Source organism: Carassius gibelio, chromosome B1 (genome assembly GCF_023724105.1).
Source record: "Carassius gibelio isolate Cgi1373 ecotype wild population from Czech Republic chromosome B1, carGib1.2-hapl.c, whole genome shotgun sequence".
Taxonomy (NCBI): Eukaryota; Metazoa; Chordata; class Actinopteri; order Cypriniformes; family Cyprinidae; genus Carassius; species Carassius gibelio.
This window is the reverse complement of record NC_068396.1, coordinates 15,582,385-15,599,884: the sequence shown is the minus strand read 5'-3', so window position 1 is coordinate 15,599,884 and position 17,500 is coordinate 15,582,385. Positions and strand designations below refer to the sequence as shown.

The window sequence follows — 17,500 nt, the reverse complement described above, 5'->3', positions numbered from 1 at the left end:
ACAGGACCAATAAACACACAAGCAATAAATGTGTTGCCATTAATTGGCATCAACGTGACACATCATGGTTGCCAAAACAAACACAGAAACACAATCATCCTTCTACAATTCAACCAAGAAAAAAAGAAAAGCACAATAAGCCCATGGTGAAGAATGGCGTATTTGTTTTGACATTTTTTGTTGTTGTTCTTATTCCAGTGAAATACTCATCCACGATAAAACAAGTACACGGCCCTAAATATTAGTGTTCAAGATCTATAGAAGAGACATGGTGGAATGTTTTGGGCTAAATGGAATGTAGTTGATGCCAGAGCTGAAGCTATTTGTGGTGTTGGCAGAGGACAGGGGAAGAGATGAGAGGGCGTAGCACAGCAGGAGGTTTGAGAATTAGCACTAGCAACCAGAGAGAGAGAGAACTGCAGAACACACTATACTGTACGGCTATCTTTAAATTGCCACTTCAGGAAGCTATTATGCCACATTCACAGATGAGAGTCCACTCAGTATCAGTGAGACAATTGACAGCCTTACAGTAGTTGCAAAATGTTGCAAAAAAAAAAAAATTAACTGTTCACTGAAACCATCAAAAAGTAATCATAAAAATTCACTCGATTTGCTATAAAATTTCATTAATAATTTTTAAAAAGGCAAGCATCACTAGTGCTGGGGGACTTTCCTGATTTTATCGATTAATTCCAATTTATTGTTTTGCCATGATTTAATTTTTTAGAAACAGAGGAAGTGCGATTTTGAATAGAAATATTACCAAATGTTAGAATAAGACGCTGACAATATGCCAGCAGTTAACAGTGAAGAGAAATAAACGATCCAAACATCTTGGCGTGTTGATTAACTGCTTACATGTGACGTGCGCGCTGTGAAGGACCATAAATTTAGCGCTAGGTGTCATTCACACAGTGCTTTTGTGTTGACAAAGATGTGACGTGGGCAGTGGAATTGGTAAAAGATGATGATGAAAGAAGATGGGACTGAACTTCTTTTAACTTGAGTGCAGTGTATTTAGAATGGCGTTTTAGACACTGCAAGAGACATGAGCGCAACAGACAAACACATCCATGTTTACACAGGAAAAAAAAACAATGGAAAAGCAGCGCAATAAGATATGAAAAATAACTGTAAAAGAACTACTACAGTATGTCTGATATTTCATTTTTGCATCATGGAGAAATGATGTGCTTGAGTAACCGACTGAGGTTGGGCACAAAAATGGCAATCTTATGATCATCTTATTTTTATTGTTTCTTGTTTTTTAAATGCATAACTCTTTATTTTACGACTCTTTCTTTCTTTCTTTCGTTAAAGATTCATTGGCTTAGAGTTCTCATAAAACCCTTTCACTACATTTAAAAATGAACAATAAAGGCCAAGAAGAGCAGTCACTGCAGTACAGTGCACTGTGACATCACTTCCCCCAACCACGAAAGGTTTATGCAATAAAGAACAAATGTTCTCACATGAGCTGGTGTGATAAACATGGTGAAACATCCTAAAAGCACTGCAAGACGAGCTAAAATGTTCTAAGATATGAAATAGTGGACAAACAGTGTAAACGCAATCGAGAAGGATCTACAATTAGGCAAGAGTATGTCTTTCAGTTATATTACACTAAAATGAAAACAACAAAACATCTAACGTCTCTACTTCAGTGTGAATATATACTTAAAATTCTACAAATCATGATGTGGATCTGTTCGCTTGAATCCAAAAACCCAGATCAAATGTTTAGATGACTTGCAAAACACTGCTTCCTGAAATTCTCTGACAAAACGGTCTACATTTTTGTATTAATCTGTAAATCTGCAATTTGTAAGTGGACATTACTGGTAGTGTGAGATTTCCGCATCTCAAAAATAGTTTGAAACATTATTTCCTGGACAATTTTTTGTACAGAATCAGCCTTTTTACAAAAAGCATTTTACACATACTAAATGGCTCATTTATCAGATGCAAGAAACAGATTCCAAAACTTACAACTGAGAGGTTCTAGGTAACTAAGTTCTAAAATTAAGCTACCAATGTGTTTTAAAACCATAATGAAATATTAAATTGTTACATTTACATTTTCTCTATTTTAGGGCTAATCAGGTATATCTGAAACATGAAATAATAAATGTTTCAATACAGATTTATGTAATCCAAACATTTAGATGACAGACTAAAATGAATATGAAAAAAATCTAAAAATCCTTACGTAAATTTTACGTAAAGCAGTTTTTATTTAATCTAGCAAAGTTAATTTTATTTCCTTCTCTATTTTGATAATGACAACAGATTTAGGTTTTCTGTTGAAAAAAAACAACAAACAAAACCTTACACCTCTCTAGCTAAATAACGACAAACTCCTGCCATAAAAAGAGATATGTTGCATATAAAATATGTTGCAAATCCTATGCTTTATAACCATGCAGTCAACCCCCCTCCACCCCACCCCTTCATAATAGAGCATCACAGTCCCGCCCACAGCCCGAGAGAGCTCTGGTGCCGGAAGTAAATTTCCCATTCATTTCTCCCATTGACTTTCGGAAAAATCCGTATCTAAAGAGTTTTAGAGCATGTGTGAGGATAACCAGCTACTGCTGAACTCATAAGCATATAACATAATTTCGAGTGAAACAATTAAGAGAAAATCTAAATAAAAGTAAAAGGTACAAGACTATGTACATATTTTCATTTCGAGCGCAGGAACTACTCATCCCATAAACCACCGCGCCTCAATAAATTCGACTGGAGCCACAACCGCAAACGAGCCTTTTGAGCGACTTCCAAATCTGATGACGGCCGCCCGCGCTAATTTTTTCCTCCAGTGAATTTTCTCATGGCAGCCATGGAGAGAATGATTGCACTGATAAGTCTACCATGCTAAAACGCAACACGGGTTTTTATATTATTTTTATTTTTTTATTAATGATCTTCAGTCTTTACGGACCTTCGCGGGGTTTAACCAGACGGTTACACGAGCTCCACCAATCAGATGCATCACTGTGGGATTGTGGGATTGTTCAGTATTGTGGGTAATGAAGTACTTAGCCAAGACATCGCGAATAAAAGGCATTTATATCAAAACAAGGTTAGTGCCCCATGATCCTTTTGCGTTTATATGAGCATATACTATCGCTTAGTACAGACGTAGCTGGTTTTAAGTCTACCATGTATGGTTACGTTTTTATTTTTGAATTTTTACTTCCGGCACCAGCTGTGGGCGGGACTGTGATGCTCTATATGAAAATGTGTTTTATGAGGAGATAAAACCATCCATGAATAATTTACAAAATCTATAGCTCCTCAAATCCATGTGTCCTCTATAGATCTCAGACAACTGCATAAGACATTCTCTTTGCTCTGCATGCTGTAAGACAGTCAATAATCTCCAATACATAGACAGATGCCATCACAGCCACCCTGCCAATAGATGCACAAACACAAGAACAAAGTTCAAAGAGCAAACTCTGAACCACCAGCAGTATTAGTAACAGCATTACATGCTCTTCAAACAGTGGAGCGCAAACACAAGCATTTCCAATTTTTACTTAACGAAAATAATGAATATGGTCCATTCCAGGTGTTCATTACCATGCAAGCAAAAATAACAATGCAATAATTTCTCAGGCCCTTGTATCCTGAATGCACACTAGTTCTCTGTCCCATCTATGCACAATCTGTTGCTTAACACTGCATTACTACTATCATAAGTCCAAAGCCCTGACAAGCTCAATGCCTGCTGACGTTAAAACCCCATGAGCCAATTTCCAGAGAGTTATACATTACAATATAGCCTCCACATGACCTCTGTGTTTAGGGTGTAATTTTTGGGGGTTTTGGACAGATCAATGTAAAAGTTTTAAAAACAGAGTTTAAGTCTACAGCACTTTTGTTCTAATCCACAAGCCGTGTGGTAAAACGATTCTGGCTTTCATTTCTCTATTCGTGAGCCCAAGACAACCAACACTGGTTCTGTTCTGCTCTCCTTCAAAAGACAGCTATACAGCGCTTCCATGAATTCACCAATTCACTGTGGTTATTAAATATCCTGGCTAATCTGATAATGCTGCTAAGTTCCCAATATGTGTGAGTCTATTTTTTTATTAAAAACTATTTTTAAAAACTCATAATTCAACAATTTCCCTATACCTGCAAAGACAGTTGATACAAAAGTTGATACAAACCCACATAAATAATACATTGTAAATATATTGTAAGAAAAAAAAAATATAATATATATATAATTTTTTGATTGTAATATTATGGATTAGTTATTTGCCGTGAGAAAGTTATTATATAACTACATGATTAATATGACTATTGTCTATTGTATGACACCCATTATACCCAAATATGGTCATATATGTGCATTCAAAACTCACTTTGGACCAATCAGAGTAAAGGTGACATCTCTGCTTCCTTGTTTAAAAGTCCACAGTCACCCTCAGCTTCTTTTATAAATGCAAATTTCCATATAAAATGGAGTACAAAAAATATTTTTTAAATAATGCATAATTGAGTCTGACACATGACATTATTTTTTAAGATGACATTATTTTCTGCATTGAATGTTTTAATATTAACTAAACGTCGATGTAACTGCTTTCTGCAGTTGATACAGGAAGTGGGTCTTGTTGATGCTGCTGCATTAAGAGCAGTCATTGTGCATGGTTAGAGTCTCTGATTAAGACTTAACCACAGAGCATGCTGCTCCCCCGAGACATGTCAAAACAATGAAAAGACAATGTGAACTATGAAACATCTGCTATGGGCAGATATCAAAATGAGATCTAGAGAGTTAGACGGGTCATCTGAGAGGATGTGGCAGAGAAACAATGAAGAGGGGAAAATGAAGAACAAAGTAAGAAAGTTCCAGTTACTCTGGGACTTGAGAGTGTGAACGAAATTTGCATGCAAAGTCACAGATGCTTTTTTTAAAAAATTATAAAACACAAATATTTCACAGTTTATGGTGACAATAACTCTCTCAGCCGGCTTTGCGCAAGAGTCCACAATTCTTCTTTTTTTTTTCATGCATTTACCAAATTAATAAATTCAACAAATTCTTTCCGGAAGAATTCAAACAACCAATGTATGAATCACTCATCTGCTCCAATTGCTTTTAATGACACATTCAACTGCCAAGTAAGCAAATGAAACACCAATCCTCAACACTAAAAACATTTCCAACCATTTTTTAATGGAAATGGAATATTGCATTAAAAAAAATGTTAAATAGAAACATCAAGATGCAAATACAATTTCTAAGGCGCATGCTGGGCAAATGTATACACTCGTTTGAGGTGGACCTTTGTTTTTATTCTGCAAGAACGTATTTGCATGAACTGCAATGCAAACATTTGCCAAATAATAAATTCCTAGATTTGCATTGAAAAAGCCTTGTCACATGAACAAATAGTTTGTTACAATTACCTCCCAGAATTATCTGATATGCTACTGCTTATTATGAAGTATTTTTAAGAGTAGTGGATGACATTAGTTTGTATCCTCTGACGATGAAGGACTTTAAGCGGAAACACGTTGGTATTTTAAAATGAAAAAAAGTTCCCTTCACCACAAGTACTGCTGGAACCCTCTTCATGACATGCTACTGCTCCCAGATAAAAGGAATACATTTTTTAAAGTACTCCACTAACTTAAAAAAAAAATAAAAATTAGTTTAATCTGGTCTAGTGCATATTAAAGATAACTACATTTCCTGTGTAGTGTGTCCTAAAGGGAGTACAAGCAAAAAAAAACATCTAGAAGTAAAATAAATAAACTGATAGTTCCTCACTTACACAGTCAGACAAAGAGCTTTTATATTTCTGGCATATGTTTTGCCAATCACCATTATATATTCAGGTCTTCAGAGACCAAACAATATATTTGCTAAAGTTGCTAAAACTTTTCTATTGTGTCGGTTTCAGTAAATGTGACAATGTGGTAGACACATGGGATAAAATGCTACTTCATTTGCAAATTGTCGAGAAAAAAAAAAGTGTCAATGTGCATAAAAACCATTACCTTTGTGTACAAGGCGAACCACTGCTATAATAGACAAAACACTCATAAAACTCGAAATTGAAATCCCTTGAGCTTCGGTAATGTTTGGCAATTCGTTTTTTGCATCTGTACCTACTCTCTCGCTCATTTTCTTCTGAAACACACCTGTAAACCATGTGCCGCCTTGCAGGCTTGTGCTAAAATTGGTATTTTTCCATATAAACAAAATGCCAATGAGTTCTAAGCTACACTCTTTTTAATATCTTGCTATTGAAATGTAGTTAATAAAACAATGCATGTTGATCTTAGGTCATGCCAGTCACATGAATGCAAATGTAGAATAAACAGAAAACTGGTGTCCTCAGGAGGCTTAGTTTTCCATGCACTGTTGAAACAAACCAGCCCTGCCTTCAGATAAATGTTTAGAGGATGTACACAATAGACCAGCGAAAATTATATGACATAATAAAAAGGTACTTTTTACCTTTGATCATAACTATATTATATACAACAGATTGTGGATTTACAAAAAAAAATATATTTTCACTAACCATGCCTGAATAAATGTTACTAAAAAAAAAAAATAGCAAATATTCCAGGAAAGTCTCAAAGGGTTTGTGGTTTTAAGAGAAATTCTCACCTCTCGTCTCGAGGAACATTCTCACTGTGCTGCTCCTCTGCCTGAGAGAGAGAGAGAAAACGCACAGTTAGGAGGTTTAGAATTGCACATATATACATAAGCATATTTATACATTTTATCCAGCAAGGATTCATTAAACTGATCAATCATGGTTTCCAAAGAAAGCAAGCAAGCATTGATTAAACACTCATAATAATAATGTCTTAAGAAAATCAGCATATAAGAATGATTTCTAAAACAAAAATTCACAACTTTAAGGAACATTAAAAAGAAATTGTTCTGACCCCAAACTTTTGTAAACAGAAGTAAAATAAATGTAAGTAATATGTAAGAAATGTAATGCATTACATTCATTCATTTAGCACTGCACTTTAAAATGTTATCTAAAAAGACTAAACTCGAAACAGAAACCTGTAAATTCAGAGTCCAAGTAGTTGACCTGACCTTGTTTTTAATGCAACTGTCGTGAAAGGGAACACTGTGCCGTTTCGACACATGATATAACCATGCTATTCCATAAACTGCCTGTAGCACATTATAGGCAATTTACTGAAATAGCCATCTTACTGAGAGCCTTGAAAACCACGATTACCTGACGAGTGTCTATGCGCTCTGTTAAAAACCGGGTTTCCATAGGAACTATAGCCCTTCAGGCACACAATGGATGTATATTGAGGCCACTTGGCTGCCTGGTGTCAGATGACTGTTAAGTACACATTTTACAATGATTGGATGAATATGCAGACCTACTGACAAGGGGTTTCAATTAGTCTAACTCAAACTAGAAAACATGCTGGGAATCTGCAGATTTGCAGTGTAGTACTTACAAGCACTATTAGAATTCATTGAGTAAATGTGGCACCCATCCATCATCGGGTGAGGGAGGTTCTCTCTGGAATGCTGCAGGTCTACTCAATCACTCCTGACAGCTATATTGACTACAAATGAATCAAAGTCTATTTATGGGTCTGCTTTTAATCAGTTGTCCAACTGATGTGTTTTTTTTTCTTTCTTTTTTACTTGAAGTGGTTTGTGCATTTGACCTCAAATTATATAAATCCAGATTATTCATGAATGAGAAAGCCATATCTATCTCGTTTAACACATAAGTAATAAAAGGTCATGATTGTGGTGGGGGGGGGGGGGTTGTTGGGGGGCATTATTAAATCTAAATAAAACTTATTTTAAAACTAAGACAAAAGCACATATAATTAGCCCCAAAATATATATTTTTAAAGAATATAATTTTATATGCTTTTATTAACATGGACATTAGGAATATAATGTTACCCTATAATTGAACTTTAGAAGTATTAATATACTGTATAAAGAAGTATTAATTATACTGTAAAGAAGTGTTATCTGGTTTCTTATGACTCATGGTACCTTAGCTTTGCACTTATGTAATGAACCACATCAACACATTCAATAGCATTAAAAAAAAACTCAAATCTGGGGCCCGTTTCACTAAGGAGGTTCAACCAACTCTGAGTTTAAACTTGAACTCTGAGTTGACTTAACCTGAGATGTGGATGAGTTTTAGGTTACAGAACAGCTGAAATGAGTTGGTTTAATCAACTCTAAATTTACTGACTCTGAGTTAAGCTCGTGCACCACAACTATAAAAAGCCATTATCAATTGAGCGCTGATATTGCAATTCACCATGGCAACAGCTCCCGCCTCCCGCCAAAAAGCTGTCTGCATACTTCAGACTCAATACAAATGTAATTCTTCTCAGTGTTATAATATCACAAGTGAAAACTGGCAGACCATTAGATTAATGAACTAATAGCTAATCATTTTATGGTATCTCATGGGCAAAATATATACATAAAATAATAATATTAATAATAATATTTTAAGTGCATTTTTCTTATTTTACAAATGATCTGCCAATAGAGTAAGAAAAATACAGCAGTGGCTATTTACACTAAGTAGAATTAACATACTTTCTTAGCGATAGATCCTATTTACAGTAGGCTGAGTGCAAGTAGCTCTACATGCTATTTACAGAAAAAAATGTACAGTGAAAATCGTGATATATTCTATTTACCATGTAAAATTGGCAGTTCTTTGCAACAGGCTAAGTGTAAATAATAATTAGATGCTAGCTATACTTTATACTGGCAGATAAATTTGCACCTCAGTATTGTTATACATTAACAGGATGCAATTATAACAGATTGTAAATTATTATATTAAAATTATAAATAGTTGTATCATTATTAAACACTCATTAGGCACTTTACTTCCACTTTTATTGAAGTTTTATTTTTTTAATGAAAATAAATTCTAATGTGATGTGATGGGAAAAGTGGGAAGAACGAGCTCGGCAAAAGCCGGACTCGAACCCAATCGATCGCCTTACAAGCTAGTTTTCCATGCCCAAAACATTACTGCTAACACCACTGAAGCCGTTATTCACATGTGTCCTATTTAACCTTATGTGTCGATGGAGGGCGGAGCTACAGTACATTTGCACTTAGTAATAGACACTCAGAATTATTTTGTTTACCATTTGCATTAAGATTATTTTCATGACCACACTGGCATATCATTTTACTTAAGTAAAATGCACTTAAATTAGATCCCCCCCAGGAAACAAGACTAAGTATCTTATATAGAAAATCAATCTATATAAGAAAAAAATATTTTATATTTTTTGTTGTTTTAATTGTTTACTGGGGGGGGAGACACTTAGTAAGAAGAGCATTTTTCCAGCGTGCATAATGAAGTGTTTAAAAAGGGGGAGGAGACTGAATGAAAGTCTGGGTTTACTGAAGAAAACCTGCTCCTGACCAGGTTAGGTTCATAGAGTAAGTTACCATGGTAACTGACTGAGTATAAGTAAGCTCTCTTTCGCTGTTTGACAAACCTCCCATTCTGGAACAGAAAACCTAGAGTTTCCCTCATTTCAGGGTTAACATACTCAAGAGTTTTCACTTAACCTCCTTTGTGAAACAGGCCCCTGATGGTGTATTTTTAAATTGTACTCTATTCCCATGCTGCATTTTACATACAACTGACCATGAAATGACTATTGAATGACTATTCGATCACCACCACCACAGCACACATACAACTTTGATTTTTAAAGTGTTATTTTACTATCACTGAGGTACTATTATAGCCTTTATTAAAATTTATAATTTTTTTTTAAGGTTTAGTAATTTGTTTTTTTTATAGATTTTTTGAATTTCTTTTTTAGTACATCAAGTTAAATTAACTGAAAATGAGAGATGTTGCCTTGGAAACTGGGTTAAAAAAGGAGTGATAGTCAATTCCCATGCAACATTTCTTCCTTTTTTAAACGTGTCAAGCAATGGTTCAGTTTCAGTATGACATTTCCATCTGGCATAAAACATGCTTGCTAAATATAAATACAGGTACGGATTGATGTAATAAGATTTTACCACCGTGATTATTACTGTCATTACAACAAACGAAGCCCCTTTAAACAAATGGAGAACAAAAAATGGAATTTCCCATTCCTTTGATTGTGGCCATTCTCAAGCCATAAGACACGTCTCTTGCATAACTTAACCACAAAAGTGGCAAATTGTCTGTCAACCTCAGAAGCAGCAAATGTTTCTGTGCATGTTTGTGTGGCATTAGCTTCCTGCCCCAAAGGAAACATGAAAAAAATCTTTATTGAACTTTAATCAGTCTCGTGAGCCCGATCTTAATCAACAAAAACATCCACTACCACAAAAAAACACTTCTTTTTAACCGTCCCAGGTGTTGGTTTTAAACGGCATCATGTTCTAATGTTATTATGTATTTGTTTTATTATTCTGTGTCTCACTATTATATTACTATATCTCTTGAGAACTCGAAGCATAGTAAAGATCCATTCCTTGTGTGTGAGATCATACTTGGCAATAACGCTCTTACTTTTTAATAACTTTCTGTAGCGATGCCCAAGTCCCAGGCCAGGAAAGTGTGGTGCTTTAATGTATCTCATGTACAACAGGCTTGATTATACTAGCATCACCACAGCAAACATAACCACAATTTGAAGAGTGGACCACAAACTGGTGTTGTTTTTGGGCCATTTATACTACCACAGCTTTTTAGTTTTAGGTACTTCAGTACGTCAAGTTCTAAATAAAAATGAGAAATGCTAAATTAAATAAGTTTGTTTGTATGCTGGTAAGTCAGTTAACTCATTAACAGACAAAACATTAAATATAACATTCCATGAGGTCAAACAAAGGTCATGACAATACAACTGGAAAGATATCAGCTACTGAAAAGGGCTAGTTCACTTTAAAATGAAATGACTGGGTTAAGCAGAATCAAGCCACCATTCATTTTTACTATTTTAATTTTTAAAATCACAATGTAAGTGAATGGTGACTGAGGACTTATTTCTGCCTAGAATCTCTTATTAAAATCAAAAGATGAATGGTTTGGAGCAATGTTTTATTATTGGTTGTAGCTACCATGTAAGTCAATGGTCACCAAAACTCAGTTAACAAACAATCTTCAAAATCTCCTTTGTGTTGCAGCAGAAAGGAAGTCAAATATGAACTGTATTAATAAAAATTCCCTTTTAACCATTACCAAAACGAGAATACCTAACAATCACAAAATAGATTTCATAAAAACACAGAGATTTGAAAATGTTATTTGAATGCTTAAAACTCACATGATAAATAAATAATGCCTTGGGATATGTAGTGATTAACCCACTTGCTTACTTAATTTTAAGCAATTACACAAACTTCAAAACGTTACGTAATCGGCTAAAAGATGATGAGACCATATAAAAATGAAATTATCCTATAGGTCCATTGAGGATCCCAGAGTCCTACAGAAAGATGCCCTGTTCCCGCCTCCACATATAAACACATTTCAACAAGCTAAATAAACAATCGCCCAGGCCATATAAGAACTGCATAAACCAAAACATACTAAATGATACCTAAATATCTAAAGAAAGGAATGCCTTATTTTGATTTTTGCCACCTTTGCAGACGTAACAATACAATAGCACATTGCACCACGTCTCGCACGTGCTCTCGGCTCACAATGAAGTGAGGCTGAACTCTACTGAAAACGTCCAGCTCGTGACTTTTTACTAGCATGTTTTTACTAGCTCACATACCTGCGATGGCATGAAGAAGTCTGCGTCCTCAGCCTGCCAAACTTCAACCACGCTGGACATCTGAGTCAGGGCTTCAAGAGGAAAGAATGACAAAAACATATAGAAAATCATGTTTCTAAATGTCTGTCTCTAAAGCAAAAATACAGGAAATCAGAAAATGACCCTATATTGCTGAGGTTATCTCGCATGCGTTTACTAATATAATTTGCAGAAACGTTAGTTGAACAGCGAGCAGCAGATGAGTTGGCGTGGATGACAAAGGCGTGAAATTGAACGGACAAGCTATTTTAGTCCAGAGCTCACACCATGTCAACAATCCAAACACACGCAAGCTGGAAACGCATTTAAATGTACATTAATGCGGTTCTAAACTCCGATTTTTCGCTGCGACCATCGGGTAGACGCTTAGTTCCCAAAGACTGCACTGAATAACAGCTGTATGAAGCTATATGAGCTTTGTAGCATATTGCATTAACACAGAAAATCGAACAAAACCAATAACTTCGCCGAAAAAAAGCGTCAGCCGTCTTTTACAGATTTGAATCAAAACGTAAATCCTTATACAGATAGACAGAAGGGTGAAAACCCGCGAGAAATAGGTCAGATTTCGTGTACATTCAATGATTATTGTGCCCTTTTAGCACGAGTGCACTTGAATACTTGTCAAATCAGCCCTCGGCAGTTCCTCCGACATTTTCGGACTCGCGTTGCCTTCGTTGGACTAAATAAATAAGATCAATCTGTACCCCGCACCTTGAAACTGAGCTCCTCCGTGTTGAATGTACGGCAATAATAGCTGTAGAAGTCGCAGAAGGACATTAATCCATGTTTTTCTGTGTGTGAAGTCCCTTTGGCTCGCCATGCTGGCTGTGCTGAGCATAGCTCCCCGGCTGCCTTCACTTCTTTCTCTTTCTCTCTCACACCCTCCCTCCTCTCTCTCTCTCTCGCACTCTCTCAGCAGTACCTATGTGCGCCCACTAGAGGCAGACGTAAGCGATGCAACAATCTACAAACTACTGCAAGCGTTGTCTTGTCGCGTCGGTAGTGGTGTAGATGGGGAGAGATAATGCATTCGTATTTTTAAGGTCACACTCAAAATACTGGCATATTTCTATTGTTGACTAAACACAAATAAATGGAAGGAGATGAACCTCTAAAATATACTACGTTTTTTTCTCAGTGGAAAAGTCTATGAACAAAATACATTCTTTAAATACTCAAGACTATCTTTAAGGGCCTTGATTTTATGCTTTATTTAAATGTACTCTATAATTGCATGTTTCCTGCTGTTATTATTATTCTCTATATTTTTAATAGTTCAACTTATTCTAGAATTACTTTTATTTTAATACTGTACACTGACAAAAACATTATTTTCGACAAACTTAGTAACTAACGCTATCAAAAAGAATGAATTAAAGGGACATTTTCATGTGTTTAAGCGCAGTTAATGCTGCAAATCAGTAGGGTCATTACAGTTAAAAAGATAGTATGATTTTGCGGGACAAAATGCTTAATTACATACAATGTGCTTGAGAACTGTACATTTATTAAATCATATTACACAAAGCAATTGACAAGGCATTTTTTCATATTTACAAGATACAGAATACTTGCACTGTGAAAAATGCCCACTAATGAAAAAAAAGCATTTGAAGTGACATGAAGATCTGAAATGACTTCATAACACATTCCTACTTCGTACAGAACCAATTGTGTCTTCGTCACAGAATTGTTCTTTTCTATAAATAATTTTACCTTCTTAAAAAGAAACTCTACCCTGTGATTAATTTCCTTGAATTGACCTTTGATGTGCAGCTCAATTTATCATCCCAGCAGTATCTGCAAGGCTTAGTTTCTCTATCAACAGGTGTCCAAACAGTCAGTTTGGTTATGGGGTGCATCTCTGAGCAGCCAAGGGTTAACACAACACCTTCTCCGCTTACACACCAAGAGCAGTTTTACCCTTTTTACCCTGCCAAATCAATCTTAAAGTTTTCCTTGGACTAGACCAGGCTAAAATTTGAAGGGTGGGGCACTGCTGACAATGTACACCACTCTTCACAATGTAAGTCAGTTACAGCTGTGTCTCCAACATGCAGAACTGATAACAAAACGTAAAACGAACTGATGCAGGACAATAACGCTTACTGATCGTGCAGCTGAACAGATCAAACAATCATAAGATCAAAGAGGCTGTGAATTTTTGGTCAGTTAATATAGTCAAAGTCCTCTGGTATTCCGAAAGCTTTGTCCAAGCTGCCGTCCTCGAAGCCGAACTTCTTCTTTGCCCAGGATTTAATTGCAAAAACATTATCTGGAAAATAATAAATGTGACACTTGACACATATATGATGCAAAAAATGAATTCAGATGCTAATTCATATATTGCATTAAATCTAATGAAATTATCAGGTTTGTGAGAGGGTTTGGTTTACGGGAAAGGTACAGTAAATCATCATCTCTTTATACAAACCTTCCCATCTATGAGATCACTCAGTAATATAGTGAAACCTACATGTGTTGGCGCTTGCCTAGTGCAGAGTGTACGTTGTGTTTGACTCTTGGCTGAAATCTGATCTGTTAAATGTAAACAGACCATTAAAACCTTGCCATTTAGTATGTCTGCTGTGTTCCCAAACATGCCTGCATCGCTCATCTGAGACCATTTTTGTAGTTACGTTTGCAGAGCGCATTAAGGAATTTCTTCCAGAAGTTAAGTGGTGTGCATGTCTGTGTCTGCTGCATTCCCAAAAAAAATCATGCCTGGGAATAACCAAGGGCTTGCACTGCACTGCCTTAGTCAAGAGTTATAAAAACATGTGAGTTAATTTTACTCAGCCTCAAACAAGACTGGAACTTGGAACTGGAACTTGGCCATGGAATCACAGTCAACGAAACAGCTGCATCACACCAACATTTGTGAACAGCAAGCATTTCATTTACAGAGTGAAAAGATATTTGATATATTATTTGACTGGACAAATGTAAGCCAATAATATGAAATAATGCACAGTGCAGATCTAAAATCAGCCTGGACTGATATTAGCCCGATCTGACAAAACTGGATTGTCAGGATTGTCTGACATGATCAAAGAACAAAACTGGTTTGGAATTTGTTGAGGTGTGAGGCATGCAAACAACTTACCCATCCACCTCGACACGGTCTCTTTTGGTGTAATGTTGGCCTTACCTAGAAAAAGGATAAATATTTTACAAAGGCATTGAAACTGCTGTACTGCTTAATATTTTTTCGGAACCTGAGACACTTTTTAAAATGATTATTATTAAATAATATTTAACAAAATTACAAGTTTATAAAAAAAATTCTGTATTTTTGATCAAATAAATGCAGCCTTGATGAGCATTAAGATTTTTTCATTTTAAGAAAAGCATGCACAGATCCAATATACTGATACACATGCGTTTTCTTTCTCAACAGTTTACATTAAGTCATAGGCCTAACTGACTATGTTTACTAGGATATTTGCCAAGGTTGCACGTTGAATTATTAGCGCTCTGTTAATGCAGTTGTCTGTATGGGTGTGCTTTTTATGCGTGCGGCTCACTGCGTGGTGAAAACTTCTCACAAGCGCTCAACAATTCTGTCAACTATCCCGAGCGTCTTTTACACTCGCCCTTCAGTCTTATCGCCCCGAGTTTGAACAAGAATGCAAATATTGGTGGTGATTCACAGACATTGGTGAAAATGTGGAGTGTTAAAACATGGGGCCTATTTATACTCCAGATACAGTATTTATATTTTACGTATGGCATCGATACATTGTATCGTTAGACATTTAATCAATGTATTGATCCATATCGATGGATAGTTACACCATTAACATCCACCTCTTCAAGTCAGATGGGGGAGTGTGGGAAAATGAGAAATTGTTGGAGAGTGCTGATGATTATTATATTCTTACACACACACACACACACACACACACACACACATATATATATATATTTAATTCTATTCTTTCTAGATTTGTCTTTTTCAAAAAACAGACATATTTTCTGCAATGGTTCACTTAATACTACAGATTTTCTTCTTAAAACAGTTAGCAGACCAACTCTGATATATAATCCATCATACTGAATGTCCTGCCCAGACCACTTCAATTTCAGAGCTAGATTAACAAATTCTCAAAAGTCATCCCAAGGCTTTGGATCAAATCCAATCTGGGAAAAGGCAGATCAATCTGTAATCTTAATGATTTATGTTCCCGTTTCGTAGTGACTTGACAGGAGCAGATGTATGACACTGCAGAGCTCCAGGGCAATAGAACAGGTCAGGTGGTGAATGGAAATCATTTTGGGCAGTGCTTAAATAGAAAGGCTCTCCAAAGACACAACTCTGGGGAAGAAATTAACCTTTTGCATAGACAAAAACACTTGGTTGGGGACCAACAGTAAAAACCAGTTTCATTCTTGAAAAAAAAAAAAAAATAATAATAATAATAATGTCACAAAGTTCATAGTAGGGGAAGGAGGAGGCGGGAACCAGTGAAAATTCTAAATAAAACTTTAATAACAAAATAAAACAAAAAACAAAGCGACAGCCATTTGTGGACAACTGTCGCGAAGGAAAAGAACCAAAACACATAATAAAACCCAGGCCTGGTCCTCTCTCTTCCAACACTGTTGACACTCCTCCTTTTATCCTTCCGGAGCTCCTCCGAGACCGGTGAGTGGTGCAGGTGTCACGCATTCTCATTAACTCCACCGGCCTCACTTCGTTCCCACGGCTCTCGGCCCCGCCCCTCTCATCACAAATACCATAATCAACCCATCCATTTAAAGTTCGAAAAAATATAGAATATAATACTCTGAATGGCTTTTTACTTGAAACCCTGGGTAAACAGAATCCTGGGAACCAGATTCCATTTTTCCCCTCAAACGCTGGAACTGTTGACTGTTTATGCAACACTCAGTGTTTCCGTTACTTTTCAAAGCATGTGAATATAAGGCACACGACAGAGAGTTTGTTGCTAGGCATCTAGCTGTAACATTCTAACACTGCATCATTTCCCACCGCACAAGTTTGGCACTACAATGCAGGGTTAACACCGCAGCATTTCAGAACCCCAGTTGAAAAGTAGTGCTAATCAAGCTTCTAGACAAGTGTGAAAAGTTTCTCAACCCGGGGTTAAAAGCAGGGTTAAGTATGACGATAACCCAGAGTTAAGCACAGCATGAAAAGCAGTTTCCTGCACTATTATTCAGCTGAACTGCATCACTGCTATTAAATATATAAATAATAAAACATACAGCAACCAGTGTTGACTCTTAAAAGCCAGTTTATTGCAGTGAATCCAAAACTGAGTGCAACCAATCCAGACCTATTCCCATACTAATAAATCTTATGGGCCGGGTTATTTTAGTAAATCAAACCCATACAGCACAACCAGTTCGGGCAAATAATCAAACTAATGATTCTTATGAGCTAGTCCATTTTAGTGAATCAAAAAACATATTAAACATCATAAATTTCTCAACTTAATATCTCATAAAGTTGTTTTCATGAATGAAAACCATATAGCACACCAAACCTATTTGATTAATTGATTGATTGACTTATTATCGAAGTGACCTCATGCATTTTCTTTTTTTTTTGTAAGTACTAAGTGTAGTTTAGGATTTATAATCTGAAATAATGCTTCAGTGAATGGCACTGATAAATTAGCTTTTATTAGCACATCCACAAAGTGTGATGACAGCACTGCCGTGTTCAAGACCC

General features: G+C 36.0%; 1 protein-coding gene and 1 pseudogene across 5 annotated transcripts in view; both read right to left on the bottom strand.

Annotated features, from left to right (window-relative positions):
• The window catches only part of tmem131l (transmembrane 131 like), a 48,557-nt gene extending 35,785 nt beyond the window's left edge, over positions 1-12,772 (bottom strand). Inside the window, exons 1-3 of one of the 5 annotated variants that reach the window (XM_052545242.1) lie at positions 12,511-12,772; positions 11,758-11,828; positions 6,647-6,687 (exon numbers count right to left, since the gene is read on the bottom strand). In XM_052545242.1, the coding sequence (XP_052401202.1) occupies positions 6,647-6,687; positions 11,758-11,828; positions 12,511-12,637 (239 nt within the window). In that variant the 5' untranslated portion in view covers positions 12,638-12,772. The remainder of the gene's footprint in view (positions 1-6,646; positions 6,688-11,757; positions 11,829-12,510) is intronic. The other 4 variants (XM_052545246.1, XM_052545243.1, XM_052545241.1 and 1 more) reach the window with 4 other exon arrangements.
• Positions 12,773-13,013: 241 nt separating this feature from the next.
• The window catches only part of LOC127949069 (meiotic nuclear division protein 1 homolog), a 14,009-nt pseudogene continuing 9,522 nt past the window's right edge, over positions 13,014-17,500 (bottom strand).